This window comes from Microtus oregoni, unplaced genomic scaffold (assembly GCF_018167655.1).
Source record: "Microtus oregoni isolate MIOR12 unplaced genomic scaffold, Mior012 000012F_ref0000307, whole genome shotgun sequence".
NCBI lineage: Eukaryota > Metazoa > Chordata > Mammalia > Rodentia > Cricetidae > Microtus > Microtus oregoni.
The window spans coordinates 50,382,825-50,406,870 of NW_024543071.1; the positions used below are offsets into that span (position 1 = coordinate 50,382,825).

The following is a 24,046-nucleotide window of genomic DNA, read 5'->3' on the forward strand; positions in this document are numbered from 1 at the left end:
ACCATGTGGATTCTGGGAATTGAACCTGTGTTCTTGACCCCCTGAAGTCAGGCTTTTTTTTTTTTTTTTTTTTTTTTTTTGAGACAGGGTTTCTGTGTAATTGCTCTGGCTGTCCTGGAACTGGCTCTATAGATCAGGCTGGCCTTGAACTCATAGAGACCCACCTTTGTGTGCCACCACACCAATAATTCTTGTTACTTAGTTAAGCTGTGTTGGGCTTGAGCAGAAACAAAGTGACTTAGCCCTTATTATAATATGACAGCGTCAGGCTCACAGCATGCACGGGGGTCCACAGAGTCTGAGTGAGCACAGGGATGTGTACAGAGAGTACTGCTGGAGCCTATAGGCCCTGCCTGTCAGTCTCACCCTCCTGGCACCCCACTATCTGTTACTTCAGTGTGAAGCCTCCTGCAGGTGACCTTAACTGGCTACAGGTCACTGGAAGCACTGCTTGGGGGCCCTGTGTTTTAGCGACTTTACAGCTCCTGCTGGCCTTGGGGGCTCACTTGGGAGTGTGAGGGCATGGGTGTGGGGGGGTGGGGGAGGACTGGCACAGTAGCCGCCTACCAGCTTTTAGGGCTTGGACCACATGACTGTGCCACTCTGTGAGTGCCTAGGGTAAGGATTCCCCTAAAGTAAAGATGAGGGACAGACCTGACCACATCTGTGTTGTTTCCCTTAAACAGACTACCTGGTCCCTCCCACCCACATGTCAGCCTCTTGAAGGCCCACAGCGGTTTGCTCTTCACCTGGATGGTGACTTGTGCCTTTAATCCCAACACTTGAGAAGCAGAGGCCAGTTAGAATAATGATAGAATTCTGTCTCAACAGACAAATATCAACAACAAACACCTAGGCCGATAGCTCAGTCCCCAGGTCAGCAGACAGCCTAGGTCTTTCCTGGTCATCCTCCTGTGTCCACTTCCTGCCTACTAGGTCCAAGATGAATATTCCTCCATTGTGATGGAGCTAGTCTGCCTCCCCTCCTCCCCACTGGACCTCCTTGCAGTAAGCACCGTGGGATGCTGAGCCAGTCCCATTGGTTGTCTTGTTGGAGTTTCACCCCCTCCCCCGCTCAGGAGGTGCTACCAACCCCTTCTTATAGAAGAAACTGAGGCACTAATAGCAAAACCTGACTCAAGTCACACACTGGGCACTGAAGGTTCAGGGGCTCTCCTGGACCACAATGTAGCTGCCTTTGCCACCTCCGCCAACCTCCTACCCTTGGTGGGCAGGCCAGCATTTGCCTGCTTCTTCTAAACACTTTCTGTCTCCACCCCGGCAGTGTGGCACCTATCCTCTCCCTGAATCAACACATCCCCCAGCAGAGTGTCTGCCTTGGGGACCCTCATCTCTCTGGACTGCTCAGCTCACCCACCAAGGCTTTCTTAGGGACACCAGCTATTTCCTGTCCACTCTGAGCTCTCCTGTTCTAGACCCTCCCTCTGCTGCTGCCCTCTCTAAACTGCACCTCAGCCCCTGCCCCTTCTGTCTAGTCAGGTTCCCAAAGCCCATCCTCTGGGTAACTATGGACAGACCCCTTACCCTAACTTCAGCTTGGGACCTTCAGAAGGTACCTCCCTCCCTGTCCCCACACAATTCTCTCCAGCAAGGACGGGGAGCAGAGCAGGGCCTAGGAGCTATCCCATGCCAGGGGCAGGGTCTGGAGAAGGAAGGACAGACAGGTCAGGGGCTAAAGCCTGACCAAGGCAGGCTCCAGTGGGACCACTCCAGAATGGCACTGAGGACTGTTGGCTGCTATTTAGGGTGCTGTAATATTCATGAAGGGGAGATTAGATATTTAAATTTATTCAGCAATAAATGTGTCTCAGTGGGGGATCATTCCTCATGCTAAACAAACAAGTGAGCAGGGGCTAATTAATTATTTACAGGAACAAGAGGAGCCAGTGGCCTAGGGGACACAGGACTGCTATGCCCCTGCCAAAGGGTCAGATAGTCCCATTCCCTTCTGACACTCTGGACCTGACCCCTTCAAATTCTCTTCCAGGATTTCTCTTTCCAGAAATTGAAACCAAAGATTGCTGATAGATTTGGGCTAGTTATTCAACCTCCCTGAATCTCGGAGCCTAGGTGTCCAAAGACTTGTAGGAACATTGACTCAGGCTAGGGGGTAGCCAGCAGGTGGGCAGCCAAAAGCCAGAGGAGTCAACAACTTTCCAAGGTGTCACAGCTGGAAGTGGAGCAGAAACCAAGATCCCTATGACTAGGCTCTGTTGTAAAAGAAGTGGAGGTAAAGCTGGGCGATGGTGGCGCACGCCTTTAATCCCAGCACTCGGGAGGCAGAGGCAGGCGGATCTCTGTGAGTTCGAGACCAGTTTGGTCTACAGAGCTAGTTCCAGAACAGGCTCCAAAGCCAAAGGGAAACCCTGTCTCGAAAAACCAAAAAAAAAAAAAAAAAAAAAAAAAAAAAAAAGAAGAGGTAAAGGTTCAGAGAGGCATAAGCCACTTTCTCAGAGTCACAGAGCAAGAGAAGATTCTGGGAGCTCTCACCCCTGCCCTGCCCTGCCCATCCTGGGCTCCTATGGACTCCCCATCAGAAGGGAGAAGGGAGAGCCTGGAATGGGGACCCAGTTTGTAGTGACAGTCAATCCAGCCTGAGAGACACAAGCAAGGAGTTTTCCAAAGCCAAGTCCCCCTTTCCTGGCTTTTTCCACTGTGTTTCCAGGATACAGTCTCCTCTCTGTGCCTCAGTTTCCTCAGCTGTCAGCACAATTCTCATTGCTTGGCGTGGGAGGAGGCGGCACCTTTCTTTGTTAACACACTGTCGGTGTTTGTAGGTAGGTGGCCCAGGTTCTGCTGTAGACCTCAAGGGCAGAGGCCTCCTTCCCAAGACAGTACCTTCTGCCTAGATCAGGCTTTTGGGGCAGCAACTCTAGCTTAGACAGGAGCTGTGGAGGGATGGGGCCCTCTGTCCAAGAAGGCCCAGGGGACCTATCCTCATCTGGACATCCAGTCCTGCTTGGGCTCTGGCCTGGGGACAGCTCACAGCAGACACACCTTGGTGCAGCATAGATCCTTTGTGCTGATCATTTTCCACTACCTTCTCAAGAGGAAAGTCTGGCTGAGCAGATGCAGAGCCCAGTCTACAAGGATTCTAAGGCAGATTCCCGAGCTGCTGACCTTTGGGTTCCTATCCCCAAGAGGACTATGGAGCTCACGGGGGCCTTGAGCCCTTCTCTCCTGGTTTGCCCCCACACTTTCTCCTTCCTTCTGGATAGACCTTGGGGACCGAGACCCTGATGTTGCCCAGTCAGAACCCATAGTGCCTCTGCTGGTCCTGTCTGGTCCTTCATTCTGCAGACAGTCCCACACCAATCTGAGCTCCAGAAGAGGCGTGGTGGGCCCAGGGAAGGACACAGAGTCCAGCCTCCTGAGATTGCATCCTGGAGGTACCTAGGAGGGTGGGCGCCCTGGGGAGAAGACGGATGGACGACATCACTGCGATGTGATCTGAAATTCATTACGGGGCGAGATCAGCTCCTTAAATGGGGATTTGAAAACATTAGGGCTTCATTATGTACACAACCACGGTGCCTCATTCATCATGCAAAATCACTCGCGTTATTAAAGCTCCGTAGCAGCCGTGTGTAGGGCCTGGTGGCATCTTGCCTGTTGGGGGCAGGGCATGAGAGCAGTGGCCATGTGGCCAGGGCCAGACTTGCTGAAGGACTGATTCCCACACTCTCAGGAATCAGGAAAGGCCAGTTGCGAGGTAGGATAGGGAGCCTCAGTTTCCCCAACTGCAAAATGGCCTCGTTGGAGATGGTGTCCTCTGGTCTCAGGAGGAGCTTCCAGATAACCTATGAACACCCAGAATGCTTGGCTTCCTAGGGCACTGTCCTCCCAATAATGGTCAGGAAGGAGCAGCTGGTGACTCAGGGCCTCTGCTTGGTTAAGGAAGGACCTGCCACATTCTGCTCACCAAACCTCTGTGGCTCCTGCCAGTCCACAATATGAAAACTTAAACTCTGACAGAGCAAGTCAGGACTCTCTGTGTAATGGAAAGCTACATACTGTGCCCCATAATAAACATGGAATAGGGCTGCCATGGGCCAGTCTTGTGTGTCACAGTGCCAGGGAAGAGACAGCAGCGCTGATGCGAGAAGATGGAACAGGATAGGGGGTGGGAAGGGGTGGGAACATGCCCGTTGGGTGATCCAAAATGTCCCTGGAGCATGGGACACTGTAGGGGAGCCCTGGGTAGTAGAATCTACTGGAAGGGACTAAAGAGGAGAGCCGCAGTTCATAAACCCATGGCAGGAGTGCAGGACTGCAGCCCTGGGGGCAAAAACTGTGACTAAGGTGTGTAGGGACCACCCTGACACGGTGATGGTGCGCCTATCTGAGCGAGCCCAAGAGTGCATCCTAGCCGCTTTTGCTGTTCCTCCTGCGACTTCTCAGTGTCGAGGCTGCAGCCCTGCTCCTGCAGACAGCCCCAGGCTCAGCCCCCTGTGTCTACCAAGCTTGGGAGCCCTCAGGCTAGCTGCTGCTTCTGAGTCCTGCAGGTGGCCAAAGAGGGCAGGACCTCGCATACCCTGGCTGCCAGAACACCCAAGGCAGCCCACAGGCTATGAAGGTCACATTATCCACGGAGTCAGGCCACCATTCCTGAGGACAACAGCACAGACAGACAGCAGTGATGGCAGCTAGCAGCTCGGAAAGAATGCAGAGGAAGGCCACTCTGGGCTTGGATGCTTTGAGGCCTTGTTAATCCCTGCAGGGACAAAGGAGAGTGAGGAGGCAGGTGAGAGGAAGAGCGGGCTGAGGAAAGAGCGGTAGAAAGGATGGTGAACAAGACAGAGGTTAGAAAGGGACAGAGCTCCAAAAAGAGAGAGAGGAGCTACTGAGAAGAGGGTGCCGCCTGAGGGCTGGGTACTGTGTGAGGGAACAGAGGACCCGGCTGCAGTCACAAGTACCAGGCCGTGGATGAGAGCGCATCAGGCCATTGACAAGTCTGCACCCAGCATGTGCTGTCCACCTGGTGCCTGCCCCTTAAGTGGTCTGATGGTGTGCATGGGGCAAACAAAGCTTTTGTTGTTGTGGTTGCTTTTGTTTGAGACAGTGTTTCTCTCTATGACAGCCCTAGCTGTCCTGGAACTAGCCCCATAGTCTGGCCTCGAACTCACAGACATCCGCCCGTCTCTGCCTCCCGAATGCCGGGATTAAAGGCGTGCGCCACCACCGCCCGGCAGCAAACAGATCTTGAACAGTCATGATGGACAACAGAATACCAAGCACGGCTGAAAACAGTGCTGACATAAGGCGGTCCCTCTAACCCTAGATTGGGGAGTGTTCCTACCAGCAGAGACCATGCTCCGGTAGGAAGTCAGGGCAGAGGAGCAGCAGCAGGGGATGGCTGTAAGGGATACTCCACCATCCTGGCCTCTCTGGCATGTGGTGCTGGGATCTGACTGGACCACGCAGTGCAGGTGACTTGAGAGCTGAAGCATGGACAGATGGGTAGAAGAAGCCCCTGGTCCCTGCAGCTTCTTGTGGAAAGCCCAGCAGGGTGTGGAGGGCGAGGGGCCAGGGCTTTCTCCTCCCTCCTACTCTGTCTTGCCCTCCTGCCTGGGACCTGCCTGACCCCAACCATTGGCTCCTAGAGCTGGCCCTTAGGGGCGCTGGCTGACTGAGGGCAGAGATGGCGGCTATGCCGGCAGAGGAGGCGGCCCTGAATTAATCTGTCACTAAGACTTGGCCATGGCAGGCACAGTCATGATTTAGATGAATAATTGAAACGCTCTGATACATTTATTATCCCTTTAGTGCAAAAGTGGCAGAGAAAGACGAGGGGTAATTGAAAAAGAACGCACAAATCTCCCCGAGAAAGCCGGCTCCTCATCACCAAGCAAACATCTCAGAGCTAATAAACAGTTGGGGCACTTGGGCCTTGTTGATCCCCATCCTGATTTAGGACCCGCCTCCCTCCTCACCATACAATAGGAGAGTGTTTGAGACATTCTTTATTGAGCCAATAACTGGCTTTCCACAGGGTGGTAAGGCAGAGGCCTTGGTCACCAGCTTCTCCAGGAGACTAGCACTGCCCTAGGCATAGGGTCGTCTTCCCTGGTCTCTCTCCATCCTGCTAGCCTGTTAAAGTCCTCTTCAACTTTCAAGGCCCAAGTCCAGCATCCCTGGCTTGAGAAGCCTACTTCTAAATTGAGTCACTTGATGTCAGAGCAAAGTCCAGAGTCCCAGCAGACAATAGGTACCCACAGCTCTACTGTCTGTCCCTCGGCCCTGGGGCAGACACATACACACGTGGAGAGCCGAGTGTCTGCAGAAGCCACAGTGAGTGTCCTGGGCCCTGACCCTCACAGGGAACACATTCTGGTGGCAGAGGGAGTAGAACACAGTAAGGTACAGACATGTTCCCAGGGCCCAGAGCTAGGGACAAAAGTCGTGCAGCAGGATGCTTGGCAGGGTGTCTCCTAGCCTGTGGCTGATCCTGGGTCATCATGAGCAAAGGACAGATGGGGGCAGGTAGAGACCTGAGTCCTTCCAGGAGGAGGAACTTCAGGCCCCCACGGGAGGTTCTAGAGTCTTCCTAGTGTCAGGGCTCATGATGGTGTAACAGATGTGTTGTACTTGAAGGAGAGGGGGCATGTCCAGGTACATGGCTCAGTCCATTTCAACTTCAGATGCCAGGCCCCACCAGTCCCGCTTCCTCCCTCCACAGCCCTGCACCTCCACCTGTTCCAAGCTTATTAGCAGAGTGACAGCCCCGGCTGCAGAGGCTCCATAAATCTTGGATGCATTGTGATGAAAGGCCGTGCTCCAGACCTGTTTCCTTCAGGGTCACTGCCCACCCATCTTCTCATCAGTGGGCCTCCCTGCACCCCTGAGACTGAAAAGGGAGCCAGAGCACCCCACGGTCTAGGACCGGCACTAGGATGGCACAAGCCATCCCTGTGCCCAGCCTGCTTCTGCAGGCTACCCTCGGGGAGAGCCCCTCCTTCACGGGGAAGGCTGCCCAGACAGACCCACATCCCGTGACTCTAGCGTCAGGGCCAGGGTAGAAGGCTGCTAGCTGAGCCGTAGTCAGGGTGGGCCCGCTGAGGAAATGGCACTCAGCTAAAGGCTTGTGAGAGGGAAGAGAGCAGATACTTGGTATCCTCAGGAAAAGCACTCCCTGTGGAAGGAGCGGTCGGTACAGAGGTCCCCAAGGCAAGCGTGTACTGGTCCTGTCCAAAGCCCCGAGGTAGGAGTGTGGCTCCTGCATGGCAGGGAAGGCCTAGAGTGTAGAAGGGAGTCTGAGAGGTGGCTGGGGCCATAGCTGCGATTCTGGAGGACGTGAGGGTTGTGAGCAGGACAAGCGTGATGAGCTGACAGGCCCACATGTTTTCCTCATCTTTTACCTTCCCCAGGGGGACTGCCAAAACTCCAGCTTCCCCAAGGCTTCCCACACTCCTGTGGCTTCTTCGGCCTCCTGGCTGGAATCTGAAGCCTCTGATCAGCCGAGGTTCCTCAATGCCCTCTGTCCTTCATCTTTAGATCTTGACCTACCTGTTTCCTCTACCCATCTCTCCTGACCAGTGTAGGCCCTATCTTCCTTCCCAAAATCCCTCTGATGCCCAAGCTAAGCAGGTGTTTCTGGCTGACCTTGATGAGCCTAGGACCCCCCCCCCCCCAACTACCCTGTCATGGCTGGCACTCTCCTATACCCGGAGCTTAGATGGGCAGACATTGAGCCTGACTCCCAAGCAAGATCTGTCAGAGTCCAGTTCACAGTCCTGTCGGCCATAGGTGCTGAATACTGGATGGTGAGCAAATGGGTGCGGGATGGGTGCTGTGGGTGGGACATTGTGGATGGGGCATGGTGTCACCAACCATGGAGGACACTGGTCCTCTCAAAGGGCAGGCTTGGGAAGAGGTTCCCAAAATCCTACCCATGGGCACTCAGTCGCCATCCTGGGAAGCAGTGACCTCCACGGGGACAGCTGGAGGAGAGTCGGAAGGGAGGAAAAGCATCTCCAGCCACAAACAGCCCCCTGCATCCTGGCTGGTCACCGACAGCTCTTAGCGCTGTGCTTATTTATTCCCGACCTTCGCTGCCCCTTTTATTTTTCCCCCTTTTAAAACCTGGCCTGGGCCCCGCCACCGCTGCCGTAAACACGGCCCCCGGGATTTATCCGACGGCGCATTAACCCCTGGCCCCTGGCTCACCAATCATCCTGCCGCTGCGCAGACAGCGGCTGCCCAGCAGCTGGGGGCTGAGGTGCTGGTGGGTGGTGGGAGACCGGTCGAGGTGGATGTGGGCCCACGGGGATGCCCCTCTAGAGGTACCTGCTGCACTGGCCTGCGTGCCTGATGGGTAGGTCACCCTGTTCTCCGTGAGAGTGGCTTCAGCGTCATGATGGATGTTACAACGGCACACGGGGTGTCTTCTGCATCCCCTGTCACTCACCCATTCCCCACCTGGTGTTTCAAAGCTTGCCCTATGCAGGCCTGAGATACCTGAGATACTGCCTGGCAGGGATACCTGGGAGTTTTCAGTGCAGAAATGGGTAATTTGCAGAGATAGTAACTGAAGACAATTAGCAAGGAGCTTCCAAAGGCCAAGCTGGTGTCAGGCAGAATGAGACTTTGTCTACCATCCCACAGCCCCCCATTACAAGCCAGGAGGCTTGAGTTCAGATGGCGCCCTCCCCAACAAAATAGCCAGGCCTCCAGCTTTATCAGTGGGCACAGCAGAGTCCTGAAGAATGAAACAGGAGACACATTCCCCACCCCCACCCTTGTCCCAGACTCAGAAGTTCTGTGTACTTACCCCCTCCACCTCCGAGCAGGGAGTTGTTGGCTGCAAGACAGAGAGAGACAAAAGCAGGTAAGTATGAGAGGGCTTGAGGAAGGAGCTGTTTGGGGCAGAGGGACAATCAGGTAGACTGGGTCCTGAGACTCTGGACATAGTGGTTCCCAGCCCTTTGGGCGAGAGCCAATGATGGGGGTTTGGGGAGTTCCCAAAAGACCTGGGCTTGTAGGGGGACCAGGAAGTGGGGGCACAGGAAGGCCACCAAGGCCTCCTGATGACCCAGAAGTAGCAGTACACAGGGTTAAGGCATGGATCTTCAGGTCAGAGCACAGCTAGCACGAGTCAGTTCTCTCTTTCCAGTGTGGATCCCAGGATCCAGTTCAAGTTGTCAGGCTTAACAGCAAATGCCTTTACTCACTGAGCCATCTTGATGCCTCACCCCTTAAAGACAGTTCCCTGTATTTCAAACAGGCTTCAACTTTCACTATGTAGCAAAGGATGGTTTGCGGTTCGGATCCTCCTGCTTCCACCTGCCATGCCGGGGTGCCCTGCGTCCCGCCGTAGCTGGGGTGCCCTGCGTCCTGCCATTCCGGGGTGCCCTGCATCCCGCCGTGGCTGGGGTGCCCTGCGTCCTGCCATGCCGGGGTGCCCTGCGTCCCGCCGTAGCTGGGGTGCCCTGCGTCCTGCCATGCCGGGGTGCCCTGCGTCCCGCCGAGGCCAGGGTGCCCTGTTTCCTGCCGTGCCGGGGTGCCCTGTGTTCTGCTTGTTCTCTTTTGCCCCACACTGTTTCCCAAGGCCCAGCAGTGCCCAGCCCTCAGCACAGGTTTGCAGAGGCCAGGGCTGTTGTGGAATATTATTTTATTGTGGCAAAGGCGTGCCACATTTGTTTCACTTGCCTGCCTGAGGACCCTGATTGGTCTAATAAAAAGCTGAATGACCAATAGCTGAATGGCAGGAGAAAGGATAGATGGGGCGGGCAGACAAAATAGAACTCTAGGCTCTAAAAGGAGGAGGAGGAACAAGAAAAGACAGAGGAAGACGGAGGAGAGAACAAGGACACACCCAGGGCAGGACACCAACCAAATGACAGCCAGACACAGAGAAGCAGTGAACGTAAGATCTACAGAGAAAAAAAAAAGGTAAAAAGTCCAGAGGCAAAGGTAAATAAAGAGAAATGGGTTAATTTAAGTTAAAAGAGCTAGCCAGAAACATGCCTAAGACAGGCCAAGTGTTCAAAACTAGCCTCTGTGTCATGACTTGGGAGCTGGTTGGTGTCCCAAAAGAAAAAGCCTGGTACACAGGACAGCATGGTCCTTACCCTCATGACCCACAAGCTGCCTAGGAACACACATGGAAGCCATGAAGAAACAGCACATGGGACATGGTAGTGCCACACCTTTAACCCCAGTCCTTGGGAGGCAAAGGCAGATGGGTCTCTGTGAGTCTGAGGTCAGCCTGGTCTACACAGGGAGTTCTAAGATAGAGAGGACTATGTAGAGAGACTGACCCTGTCTTAAGAAACAAGAGGGCAGGGTTACGTGCTGCTGGGGAGTTAGCAGGAGGCCAGCAGCTAGGGAGCACCTGAGAGAGGAGAGCCACAGCCATGCTGTGGGCCATGTCAGAGGCCTGAGACCAGCCAGCACCTGGAGGGTGGTGACACCTGATTCCAGACCTCCCCAGCTCATAGGGCTGGGGTGAAGGTCACGAGAAAGGAGTCAGTTCTGGCCTTGCTATAGGAGGGTTCCCTACTAACTGCCTGTCCTGGAGGGGACCCCCTCAGGTAGAGAGCATGGGCCTGACTGCCATCATGGCTGCCACTTTCCATATAAGCCATACCCATCTTGCTCTGCCCAGCTGGCTGCCACTCCTGTCTTACCATGTGGCTGGCGTATAGGTAAGGGAGATTGGCAGCCCGCTGCCAGAATGCCAGGGCTGTGCCAGTCAGTGCCCTTTTGGCCACAAGGCCTGCATCCATAAAGTCCTAGTGCCAACTAGACAAAGAGCTAGGGGAGGCCTCTGGTTGCTGCCCAGGGGACTTGGGGAGCAGGCGCCTGACTTGCAGGCTGGGCCTTCAGCTCCTTGCAGGGCTGAATCGTACCCCAACTTCCAGGGCTTTCTGCTTTAGGGTTAGGAGCCAGACTGTGGCCCAGGGCTTTGTGCAGGAACTATGGACGCTGTTAAGTGGTGTTGGGGTGGCTCGCAGTGGCTGCTCTCCCAGACCTGACAGCTTGTCGCTTGGGGAATAATTAATTCCACAGCCTGAAAACCCGGGGCTGCAAGTTGCCACGTTACTTTGGAGATTAATACAAGCAGCTAATTAAGATGGAGAAGCGAGGCGCTGCCGGGCGCTCCTAGAACCAAACGGGGACCATGGGGACGGCGAAGGAACCAGCTGAGCATGGAGGCGAGGTAGCTGGAGAGCAGAGAGCTAAGGGCAAGAGCTGAGGTCAGCCACCAAAGGGACTCAGGAGGAAGGGGCAGGCTGCAGAGGTCCCATTCTGGTTCCCAGAAGCCCTCCGGGACATGGTTCGATGGAAGGAGCCGATCCTTAGCAAGAGACAGGCTGCCGATTTCTCAAATGACCCCACTTAGCATCACAGCAGAGCCACCAGGGAGAGGCTCCTGCTCCCATTTTACAGAGAAGGGAACTGAGTTCAGAGAGCAGAGAGAGAGAGAGACTGGGGCTGGGGCAGGGTGGGAGCTGGGGTTAGAACTCATTTCTAGGGCTCGTGCGTGCAGGAAGCCCTGAGTCGGATCTCCTGCCCTGGATATACCCGATGCAGTAGCTGCTGCCTGTTCTCACCCTGAGAGGTGGAGGCAGGAGGATCAGAAGGTCAAGGTCATCTACTACAGAAGGCAACCCGGGCTACAGGAGACCTTGGCTCAAAAATCAATAAAAGCTAAATCTGGGTCTCTCTGAACTCTAAGGCAGGCCACCAAGAGGGGTGGTTATGTGACCTCTACCCCCGACCCCCGGTCATGCCTACTTTCTCAAAGACAGAGGAGCACTCTGGAGGCTCCATTTCCTCAGCCTCAATCGCTCCATGCCCAGCAGGCTTGGCTGCAAATGTGAGGGGTGGTGCCCCTGGTAGTCCAGTGGAGCACAAGGCGCCTCAGGCCCGACTCCAGCCCCCTGAGCCCCTGGGGCAGCGCTGGCGGTTGTCGGAGGCTGCCCTCCACGGCCCTTCCCACCTCCCCCCATCACCTCTCTCTTAATTAACACCGGCTGCAAACAAGCTGGCTCCTGCTCAAAGAGGGCACAGTGCCAAATGGGTTGGCAGGGAGCCTTGCTGGGGCAGGAGAGGAGGACGCAGGAGACCCCAGGCAGAGAGAATGTCAACCCCACCTGCCTGGCTCTCCAAACCCCCATTCTGTGTGGTCTCGTCCCTGGGGAGAGGCAAATGGGAAGAATGACTGATGTCCACCCAGCCAGGGTACAAGAGAGGAGTGTTGAAAGGGTAGGTGAAGCCTGGGTACCTTCTTAGCCTGGGCAGAGGATCTGTGATCAGCTGACCTACCGTAAAAGCTAGCTTTTTTTTTTTTTTTTTTGGTTCGTTTCTGTTTATCTCTTTGTATCACATAGCCCAGGCTGGCCACAAATTTACTATATAGTTAAAGATGACTTTTGAATCCTCTTGTCTGTAGTTCGGGGATTACGCTTAGAATATTCCATGCTAGAGGAGGAACCCAGGGCTTTGTGCATGTCAGGGAGCATTTTGCCAACTTGAATGACACCCTTAGACCTTTGTTTCTTAGATAAATGGGATCTCATAATGCTGTCCAGTCTGCCAGAACTCTGATCTCAGGCAATCCTGCTTCAGACACCTGACAGTTGGGAATACAGGCGCATACCACAATATCCAACTTTTACTTTATTTATTTGTTTGATTATTTATTTTGTGTAGACCTGACTGTCCTGGAACTCACTCTGTAGCCCAGGCTGGCCTCAAACTCAGAGATCTGCCTGCCTCTGCCTCCCAAGCATGCCCAGCCTAAGCATTCAGGGTCTTTGAAGTGCAGGAGGGGCCGAGGCTGATCCCAGCTCTGGTGGCATGTAAGCCCTGGCTCAGAGGGTACAGTCTCAGGCCAGTGTATACACACTAGGTTGTGAGAACAAGCCTGGTCCTCTGCATGCCCTGGAGTGTTCTCATCAGCAACACAGCAGGTGAGACGCACCCTCACCGTGGACAGGTGTGACTTCACCACACGCCACTGGACTTAACCAACTGGCTTTCGGCCCTGCGACCGTGAAGTGCCCCCTCAGGTCCTCCGACCACCGAAAGCTGAGATTTGGGGGTGCCTCACTCCAGGCCTCCCAGGTGTTCTCTGCAGGTTCAGTCTCTGTCTTGCTTGCCACTCCTGCCCCCCCAGCTCGTGCTCTGACACCTCCCTTCTACCTTCTCAGGCCCTGGCCCCTACTCTGTGCCATCCCTAGGGTGGCAGAATAGGGACTCCCCAGTTTGTGCCCGGCTCTTGGCCTAGTTAAGTACTGGCAGGTGGCCACTGCCCAATGAGAGGGAGAGGGCCAGCCCCCAGGGTTTGGCCACTAAAGATCAGAGGACAAAGGCAACATCCTACTTTGCTCAGCTTTCTACAAGGAACTGTTTGTTTAGAGGTGCTCACGTAGCCCAGGCTAGCCTTGAACTCATGTGTAGAATGACCTTGAATTCTTGACCCTCCTGCCTCAGGATCCTGGGCACTTGGATTATAGGCAAAGAGCCACCATGTCTAGCTTTAGGAAATGTTTTTAAAATGTTATAATATTAATATATTTCTGTGGAAAAGTCACATTTTAAAATTAAAAAATATTTTGATTTTTTTTTTTTGTTTGTTTGTTTCTCTGTGGTTTTGGAGCCTGTCCTGGAATTAGCTCTTGTAGACCAGGCTGGTCTCTAACTCACAGAGATCCGCCTACCTCTGCCTCCCAAGTGCTGGGATTATAGGCGTGCGCCACCACCGCCCAGCATATTTTGATGTTTTTATGTGTGGTGTATTTTGCTTGCGTTTTAACAAACAAAACAAAGCTTGCCTGAAGATCAGAGAAGCCGGGCAGCCAACCACTAGAGTTCTTACTGCTATGAAATCCTCAGACTGGATGGGGTGTCCTGTCTCTACAAGTCCTCAGACTGAATGCCTTGACTCCTGTCTCCTCCTATCTTATATTCCCCTCTTCGCCCAGCCACATCACTCCTGTCTCCACCTCCCTAGTGTTGGGATTAAAGGTGTGAGCCTTAGGCAGCAGGCTCTGCTTCCCTTTGAGACTGGATCAATTCAGTGTAGCCCAGGGTGGCCTTGACCTCCCAGAGATCCGCTGCCTTTGCCTCCTGAGTGCTGGGATTAAAGGTGTGCACCACCACTGCCCAGCCTCTGTGGCTAACTAGTGGCTGGGTCCACACTCCAATCCACAAGCAAGCTTTGTTTGTTACAGCACAAACAAATATCACCACATTTATGGGAGGGAGGGGACCAAGGCACAGAGCAGCTGTGAGCTGGGCTGGACGGGGTACACACAGCGCTCACCTCTCTGGGGAGACACTGCCACCATTTCCGAGAGGGGAGGCCCCTGAGTCACAGTCTCTTCACAGTGTAAATAGAACCAGTTCTCTTTCACTGCAGCTTCCCAATTAAACCCTTCCCAAGGCTGGGAGTATGACTCAGACAGAAGCCAGCGTGCCGTACAAGAGGGTCACAGGTTCCATCCCCAGCACCACCAAACAGAATAAAAAAAAGCTACCCCCAAACTCTCACTACCATGAAACCTATTAGAAAGGAGCACCCCTCCTTTGCTCTCAGGATGATGGGCTCTAAGTGAGGCCTGGAGGCCAAGAACCCCATAAACATATGACTTCCTGTCTTTCCCCATTGTCAGCGGCTCCCTCTGCCACGCTCCAGGTTATGATGGCCAAGAGACCCACTCAGGTGCATTCCAGTGCCCACCCACCCGCTCCTTAAGGTGGGAGGAGCCTACTCTTCAGGCAGGAGGAGCCTACTCTTCAGGTAGGCGGCCTTCTGAACACTGTCACTGGCTGTTGCCACATCAACAGCTCCCAGCACGGAGCCCTGGTGCAGAGCAGGTGTTTAGGGACTTTTGTTTTTCAGCCTCGGGAACTGACTCTTGGGTGTCTTGCCTGCTAGCCAAGTGCTCTCCCACTGAACCACATCCCAGCTCATTGTTGCTTTGTTTTTAGACAAGATCTCACTGTGTCCTGTCTTCCAGGAGTTTTTTTTTTTTTGATTTTCGAGACAGGGTTTCTCCATAGCTTTTGGTTCCTGTCCTGGAACTAGCTCTTTTAGACCAGGCTGGCCTCGAACTCACAGAGATCCGCCTGCCTCTGCCTTCCAAGTACTGGGATTAAAGGCGTGCGCCACCACCGTCCAGCCCAGGATAGTTTTGAACACACTCTGTATCCCAGGTGGCCTGGTACTTTTGATCCCTCTGCCTCAGCTTCCTGAGTGCTGGGATTGCAGGTGTGCCTAACCTTAGTGATGATTATTGAAAGAACCGAACAATTAGAATCTACCGGCCCAAGTCACTCAGCTCACTATGTGGGTTGCATGTGGGCAAGACCTGGGTCTGCCCAACTCCCCAGGTGTGGTTCCCCACCTCCCAGCCCAGCAGGAAGCTTGCGGGTAGGGAATGGTGTTGCAGTAAGTGCCGGTCTGAGGCCAGTGGCCAAGGGACCTTCTGGCTTTCCCTGACAGGGACTATGTCCTTCATGCTTGGGAGGAGGGGGGTGGCCCTCTGAGGGAGATGAGAGAGGGGGATGCAGAGAGGAGAGTCAGTTCCCAGTGACCCGAGGAAAGCGCTGAGCAGGTGCCTGGACCAGGAAGAGCTGGCCAGGCAGGCACAGCGGTGACTTTGAAGCTGGCACAGCCCCTGCACATGCCCCAGGAGGTTACTCCTGCACATGTTTGCCTCAGAGCCTGTACACCTTGTCCTGGCATCCTGGCTTCACCTGCCTGGAGCAGCTGGGGATCTGGGCACTGCTCCCCTCCAACCCTTAAGCCCTTACTGGTTCTATTTTCTCCTTCCTCCCGTGTGAGCCAGACCTTAGCTTTGGCAAAGACACTTTCTACTGCTATGGCGTGTCAAACACTGGGATGAGGGAGGACTCAGCAGGCACAAAGCTCACTGTCTTCGGGATGACAGTCAAAGCTACAGAGGCATAAACTTGAAGCAGAATTAGTTAGCACCAGAGATCTTGAAGGCAATCAGAGGGAAGGCAGAGGAGGGCTGGCAGGTTGTCTCTCACAGGTGGCTAGGACCGGCTGACTGAGGAAGCTGACCTGGAGAAGCACATAGCAGGCAAAGGTTGCACACAGGATGGTTGTGCAAAGGCCCAGAGGCAGAAGCCTAGCTTGGAGGTATAGCATAGAGCCAGTCCTGTGGCAGAGAGAAGGGGAGAGAAAGGGAAGGGACAGAAGGCCAGGGACCTTTGGAGCTGGCCAGCCTGAAGGTATGCCTCTGGGGGCTGCACTGTCAGATAACAAGGTGATGCTGAGGTCAGTCTGCCCACAGGGGCTTGTCCCCTTCCTGAAGTGTCCCCCAGGCTTGTCAGGTGCAAGGCTGCCACCTACTAGGAGGGCTCTGTGGAGGCTTTGTCCCACTGCCACACAGACGGACAGCTGAGCCCACAGAGCTTAGGGGCAGGCTCTGTTCCAGGGAAGTCGCTGTTACCTCCCCCGCTCCCACAGGCCGGTGGTGGGGATCCGTGTTCCGAGAGGCGAGTCCTTAAAACATGTTTTAGATTAGAAACACCCACAGATGGAATGAGATGTAAAATGAGCTGAATTCTGAAGATAAAACAAGGGGCTTCAAAGGCTTCAAGCTGGGCGAGCAGTCACCAAGTTGAACAAGCTCTGTCCCCTCAGGCCAAGGTCACTGTCCTCCAAGGTGTGGCTGCTGAGGTGGAAATCAAGGATCAACTCTGGCCTGGCAGTGTACAAGGGGGGGGGGGGAAGGCTTGTGGGAGCACAGGGCTGCCACTTATTCATCAAATCCATGCCACCAAACCCATCCCCAGCCAGCTGCCACGTGGGCTTTCGACAGCCACCCTAACATGGACAGGTGAGGAAATAGAAGTGACCTGCCCCAGGACAGAGCTCTGAGTAGACAGAGCCAGTGCCCTTGTCCTTTGCCAGAGCTGGTCTTAAAGCCCCCAGCTTGTGCCCTGTGATCTGGGGCTGGTGGCTTCTACTCCTGGGACCTTCATTCTTTAATCTGGTGATGAGGGCCATTTAGTCAGGTCCTCATGGGCCTAGATGCTGAAGATACAACTGTCTGAATGAAACGCCTTCTGGTTCAGTGCAGATGCCTGTAATCTCAGCACTTTAGGAGACAGGCAGAAGATTCAGGAGTTCAAGACCAGCTTTGGCTATACGGTGAAGCTAACCTGGGATACATGTAACCTTGACTTTAAAAGTTACTGTTAGCCAGGGGACCCGCCGAGGCCTTGGGCAACCCGCTGCCGCCCCTCGTGGGACCAGTCCCCCACCATCTCTTTATAAATGATAACACTAACCTCATGATGGGCCCCACTCTCGTGGCCCCATCTAACCCCCTTCAGCTCTCAAAGGCCCCGCCTCCAAAAACCATCACCATGCGAATTTGGGACTTAGGGTTCGAACTCACAACCCTTTAGAGGACACACAGATATCATAGCACGGTTTCAGACAGGCACAGGAGTTGGGGTACTTGGTGCCAAGGGTCCTGTGAGTAGGCGAACAGCAGAAACTTCCACCTCTGAAGGCTGGGTCACCAACTCCCAGTTAGGGAGGGCTGTGTGGCCACGTTGGATATACAGCTCTATCTTAGAGATGGGGAAACTGAGGCTCAGATATGTACCTGATCAGAGGTCACTAAGGTAGCGTGGTACCAAGTCTCAGAGGTTTGGCTTGGTTGTTCCGAGGGCTGAGCTCCTCACGACCTTACTCGAGGCCCACCTCACACTGCCCAAATTTGAGCCTGCTCTTCTTGAATGAGGCTCTCGTCCTCACACCTTCACGACACCCCACTTCTTGTTCGCTGCTTTTGTTCTGTTTGGAATCTCCATTCCTGTACCCCAGGATCTGTCCCATGCCAGTCCCTACAAAAGCTGCCTAGTCAGACGTTTAAAGATGGAAGTAGGTTAGCTGGTTGCTGTTCCTGCCTGCCTGGGCCTCCACCCCTTCCTGCCTGGGCTCCCTGGGCTTGGCCACTGCGGGGCTTCAAAAGCTCCTGGGGACCCCATGCTTGGCACCCACTCTACAGGCTGGATCTAGGGGCACATTTTACATTCTGGCTTTTTATTAGGGACAATATAAGCAGCAGGAGAGGTAAGTCACCCTCAGCCTCAGACCCAGCAGCAAAGGGACCTGTCAGGCATTAACACAACCAAAGAATAGTTACAAGCCTTGGCCAAGCAAGTCCTGTGTGTAGCTTTGGCCAGGTGTTTCCAGAGGAGTCTTCCCTTCCCCAGTCCCTAGGAACCCTGCATGGCGTCCTGTTATTTCTGCCACTTTAACACATGTGCTTATAAGGACTTCAGAGGTTAAGAGACTTGCCCAGGGTCATGAGACTGGGAAGCCAGTGACTGGGGTTGAATCCAGATGCTTGTCTTCCCCGGTGGGCTCCAGAAGGGCTCCAGACCCCCAGCTGCAGCAGACTTCCCCTCCCCCAGGAGCCTCAGCAGCACTCTGGTCCTGCCATTAGCATATCCGAGAGCATCCCTGAAACCCAATTACCAGGAGATGGCTTGGGCCCCAGCCAGCCGGGTGTCGGCTCCAGCTCAGGAATCCAGATCTGCAGGAATGAGGGGCTGGGACCTAGGGCAGCCAGCTGGGGAGTGCAGGAAACCAGAGCAAGTGGATGGGGGCGGTGCAAAGGCTGTGGCAGGCTATGGATCCCCGTAAGGTGGTGTGGGGATCCCCAAGGCAGTATTGAGGCCTCTACTTAGCAACATCTGGGCAGGCCCTACCACAGCCAAAGTCAGGTGACCTCCCGCGGCTCTCCGTCCTCTCTGAGCTTCAATGTTCTTTTGAAAAGACAAAACCTGGGCTGTTTTTTTTTTTTTTTTTTTTTTTTTTTTTTAGTTTTTCAAGACAGGGTTTCTCTGTAGCTTTGGAGCCTGTCCTGGCACTAGCTCTTGTAGACCAGGCTAGCCTAGAACTCACAGAGATCCACCTGCCTCTGCCTCCCGAGTGCTGGGATTAAAGGCGTGCGCCACCACCGCCCGGCTTGGTTTTGGTTCTTGAGACAGGGTCTCATGTAGCCCAGGCTGGCCTCAAACTAGCTGTGTAAATGTGGCCCGAACATAAGCTAATTAAACAAATGCCCGTGGCTCCGTGGGGGATGGTCCCCACTGTTAACTAGCTTTGAATTTTGTTGTTGTTGTTGTTGTTTTTATTTATTTGTTTGCTTTTGGGAGGTGGGGGGTAAAGGGTTTCTCTGTGTAACCCTGGCTGTCCTAGAACTCACTCTGTAGACCAGGCTGGCCTCAGATTCAGAAATCTGCTTCTGCCTCTGGAGTGCTGGGATTAAAGTTCACTGTCTAACCATGGTTTTAAATTTCTGGGCCTCTTGCCTGTCTCTTAAATGCTGGGCCTACAGGTGTGTGCCACCATACTCAATGACTGAGTAACTGGAGCTGCCACCTTACTTCGTCACAAAGGATCTTGTGGGCCCTAAAGGACACAGCACCAGGCCTTTACCCGAAGCTGTTGCCATACTCGGGAGCTCCCAGGCTGCAGAGCCATCATGAGAGTAAATCTCGGTTCCTTAGAAATCACTGGGCCTCAGGTATTCAGTTCCAGCAACAGAAACTGATCTACCACCAATCCCAGTAAACTCATCACTTGGGGCTGGAATGTAGCTCAGCTGGGTTGTATGCTTGCCCGGCATGCACAGGGCCCCGGGTTTAATCTCCAGTGCTGTATAAACCAGGCATAGTGGTGCCTCCATGGGAGGTGGAGGCGGGAAGGAGGTTCTGGAGCTCAAGGTCAGCCTGGCATAGAGACCCTGTCTCCTCAGACAAACCCATACTGTCACAGAACAGTGAGTGCCCCCTCATGGAAACACCAGTTCCCTAGCAGCACACACCTCCCTTTTGATATTTTGTAGACAAGGTCTTGCTGTCTAGCCCAGGTTGCTTACTGCCTCAGCCTCCTTGGTGCTGGGATGACAGATTAGTGTGGGTTTTTCTTTTGTGTTTTGAGACAGGGTTTCTCTACGCAGCCCTGGCTGTCCTGGAACTCACTTTGTAGAACAGGCTGACCTTGAACTCACAGAGATACTCCTGCCTCTGCCTCCAGAGTGCTGAGACTAAAGGCGTGTGCCACCACTGCCCAGTTAAGGAATCATTGTTTTCTCTTGTTTTGCTGTGTGTGCCCTGGAACTGGTGAGTATTTATCACTGCCCTGTATATAAACACTGACATTCTGGGTGGGCTTGCACTGTCAAGGGCCATGTTCCCAGAGAGCTACCCCTCCACACAGCATCCATTCTCTGCTCAGGCAGATGGGTGGCCCAGCCTGGCCTCTTGCAGACATGGCAGGGGCATCTTTGCCCACCCCATTTGTGTGCCAGCGTTTCTCCGGGCAGGCTGGCATCTTTAACTCCACTAGTTATTGCCAAATTGCTCTCCAAAGTGGTTGTTTGGATGATCGTTTTAAAATATAAATTAGATCATGTCACTTCCCTGCTTAAACCTCTCAAATAGCTTCCTATTACACTTAGAATAAAATCCATATTCTCCTCCATGAACGCTCGGCTGCACCCCACTCTCGCTCCCCCTAATTTCCTGTCTTCTTTTCTCTTCTTCAGATAGGTCTGGCATGCTCATGCCCCAGGGCCTTTGCACATACTGCTCCCACTGCCCCACTTCCTCCCAGTTCTTCTTTAAATGTCTCTGTCTTATCCATCAGTTCTCAGTGGAACTGTCCTGGGGCCTCCCTGACCACCCACTAAAATATCCTTTGCATATCCCTCTTCTCGGCCTGTTTATTTCCTTTCCACTCCTCCTGATATAGTGGGTCTGTAAAGCCCTCACTTTCTCCTTTGCCTGGTGGGTTATTACCAGCAAGGCAGCCTATGGCAGCCTTTTTCATTTGTGGGTCTCAAAGGTTGGAGATGGGGATGTGGGGTGTCACCCAGTGATGGAACATCACTTGAGACCACAGATGGCATCCCCAACACTGTAAGGTCAACCAAAAAAAATCTTTAAAATAAAAAACAATATGAACTACTCAGTGAATGTGTGCAGGTGCAGGCTGAGGTCGGAGGGCACCGGTGCCCTGCTCTGCCCTGCTCTGCCTTATTCCTTGATACAGCATCTCTCAGGAAACTGGAGGTGGCCGGCATCTTCCCCCATCCCTCACAGTGTGCACAGGAGGGCATGCAGTCACATCTGCCTTTCCATGTGTTAGGGATTTGAACTCAGGTCCCTTATACCCGCATAGGCAAGTGGTCTTGTACCGTCGAGTCATTCCCTCATTTTCAAACAAAACCACCCTTTGCAGACCAAGCAGGCCATGGCTTATCCATTCACAGACATTTCTTGGACCGTGTGTGTGTGTGTGTGTGTGTGTGTGTGTGTGTGTGTGTGAGCAGAGGGGATGGGGTGGAGAATGAGGCCCTAGGTCTCAGGTGGGAGGAGCTTTGGAGAGAGTACTGTGACTGAGTTGAGGGTAGAGGAAGCAGCCAGGTCCACAGGTCTGACCAAGGTTCTTCCTCATGGCCATGGAGAGGCATGGAAGGTGCTAGAGCTGGGGAGTGAGCAGGAAGGCTGTGCTGGCGCTGTATAAGGCCGAGTAGAAGAGAGCCATGGAAACGTAGGGTTAAAGCTGGAATGTGCCTGTACCCATCCAGTGCTGAGGCTCCCTGCACCTTGAGGTACCACAGGACTCCTGTGTCCCAGGCACAACTTTGGACTATTGTCCAGATGCCACCCGTAAGCATAAAATGCTATAACAGGGGGAGGGGGCAGATACTCTGAGGATGCTTCAACAACCCCCCAGGAACTCGGCTCCCCTGTGTGGCTGGGAAAGTGATCCCTAGAAGGAAGAGACAGGCAGTTACCCAGCTGAGTCCCCACTGCTATTCTTCTGAAGCCAGGGAAGCAATAAAGACTGGAGAAGAGCAAGGACCACTTTCTGCAAGGGAAATTTAAGTTAACAAGAAAGACTCCTCTGCCACCAAACACAGCTTGGTTGGGAACCTACCTCCTCTGCGGGGCTGGCAGCTCCTGGGTCAGAAACTGCTCAAGGCTGCTCAGCCAGGAAGAGATGAGACCTGTTACATCCGACTCTAATACTAGTTAGTGCCCCTTCAGCTGGAACAAGCCCAGTAGGCTTTAGGGCCTTTGTTGAGGAGTCTTGGAGTTGAGTGTGTCACTTGCCCTGTAGGTCTCAAGGTGACCACCCGAGGGATGTAGGGACAAAGAAGAACTCAAATTGGTCCTTCTCAGACAGCCCCAAGGTCCCTTGACATGGGTGCCCCTCCTCTCTGTCCTCCTGATCTCCCAGCTCTAGCTCTACTTTGTGGAGGGAGGAGGGAGGATGGAGGAGGGATGACAGAAGCAGGAGGAGGGGGGGAGACCTGTGTGGCTGCCATTGGTATGCGAGGCCTAGCCTGAGCCCTCAGTGGCCCAGCCTCTCTGCTCAGCTCTTTAAGAATCCCTCCTTGGTGGCAGCCGCGTGGTGGTTGCCTGGCAACACCATCCCACCCCGCCCCATGGCTGGCACTGGCCCTCTTCCCCTCCCCCTCTTCCTAAGGCTCCTCACATGCCCTGTTTCACTAGTATTCCAAGCTCAAAACCTGCCAGGCCCAGCTAGTTGCTTGGGGCACTTGTGCCTCATAGGTGAGAACGTTTGAGTGAGCCAACCCAGGTCCAAGCCTTAACTCCAGCACTGCACCTGTAGGTCTTGTGTTCCGAGGCCTTGGCGCGGCAGCCGTTTCTCTTTCTCCTACTCCTTTGCCCCTAGAGCACCTAGGCAGGCCGGTGTGGGTTCTGGAACATGCCCAGTCTCCTGAGCTAGCTCTGTAATTGCCATCAAAGCTCTGGGGGAGCCCCTGGGCTTCCAACAGGAACCCTCAGACTTTCAGCCCCTCCCAGGCCTTCTCCTGTAGTGGCTTCAGTTGACCTGTGATGCTAAAATCTGCAGAGGGTTAGCCTCTGGAGTTCTGAGTTGCAGGTCTTCCATGGCCCCCATTAGGTTAGGTGGTTACTGGGCTTTGTGGAATCCACAAAGCCACTACGACTGGGGCAGAAGGTAGAGGGGACATGGAGGAGGAGCAGAGAGCACTAAGCTCCCTTGCAGAGGCTAGAGAGACACTGTGACAGGGAAGGACATCACCACAGGCTGGGGCCCCACAGGAGTCTTTTGAGTACAGAACCCAGACACTAACACCATTAACCTACTTTCTCTTCTCCCCCTCGGGTGATCCACGGCAACCCTCAGGCTCCCTCTATCTTGGGGTTCCTCCCCCACTCCCCTTTAGCCTGCCCTTTATCCTCTTCCCAGCCAGGAGGCAAGGCCTCTGGTTAGGCCTGCACCTCAGCCTCGCCTCCTCCCTTCCCCGTCCACCAAGCCCAGCACCATCCAGTCGTGGTCCTTACACACGCTGGTCCCTTCAGACACGCTGCTCTCTGAGCCACAGCTCCGATCCCAATCCCTGTGCATGATGGAGGAGGCAAAGCAGGTTTAAATCACCGTCAAAAGCATGCCCTTTGCTGGGAATAATGGCTGGGAGGAGGAAGCAGCCCAGAGTAAAAGACTTGAGGGAGGTAATGTCACTCAGAGGGAGAAAAGGAAGCTCCCATGGTGTGTGTGTGGCGGGTGGGGGCGTTGTGTGAGAGGCTTGGGAAAGGCAGCCTCAGTTCTGGTCCTTCAGGAGAGACAGACTGCCAGGGAGAACCCTGTCTCTGCCCCAAGCCCTGGTTTCTGACACTTTCTGGAATGTTTTTTCTCTCACGCACATACTTGGTCGGTGTCCTTACACCAAGACCTCACCCTGCACTCTCCCTGCTAGTTGACCTGGGGTCTAGACACGTCTGTTCTTGAAACATTCTCAGTAGTTCCCAGTTTCATGATCGCAGTTGTCCTTGCAACACTGTCACTGCGGCCTGGACTGGCTCAGCCTGATGACCACCCATGCAGTTAGCATCGGCAGACACGCTGTCCCTATGGGCAGGCCTGTAAAATTGTGAGACCACATCGGGCTCCCAGCTCCGCCTTCAAAAGGCTCATGGCCAGGGGGAGAAGATGCCACCACTCCCAAGACACCCACCCATCCCC

General features: G+C 54.1%; 1 protein-coding gene across 2 annotated transcripts in view; it reads right to left on the bottom strand.

Moving 5' to 3' along the window:
* Macrod1 (mono-ADP ribosylhydrolase 1) overlaps positions 1-24,046 on the bottom strand; it is a 140,003-nt gene that overhangs the window by 4,015 nt on the left and 111,942 nt on the right. For both annotated transcript variants that reach the window (XM_041662138.1, XM_041662139.1), the window contains exon 4: positions 8,792-8,821. In XM_041662138.1, coding sequence (XP_041518072.1) covers positions 8,792-8,821 — 30 coding nt within the window. The remainder of the gene's footprint in view (positions 1-8,791; positions 8,822-24,046) is intronic.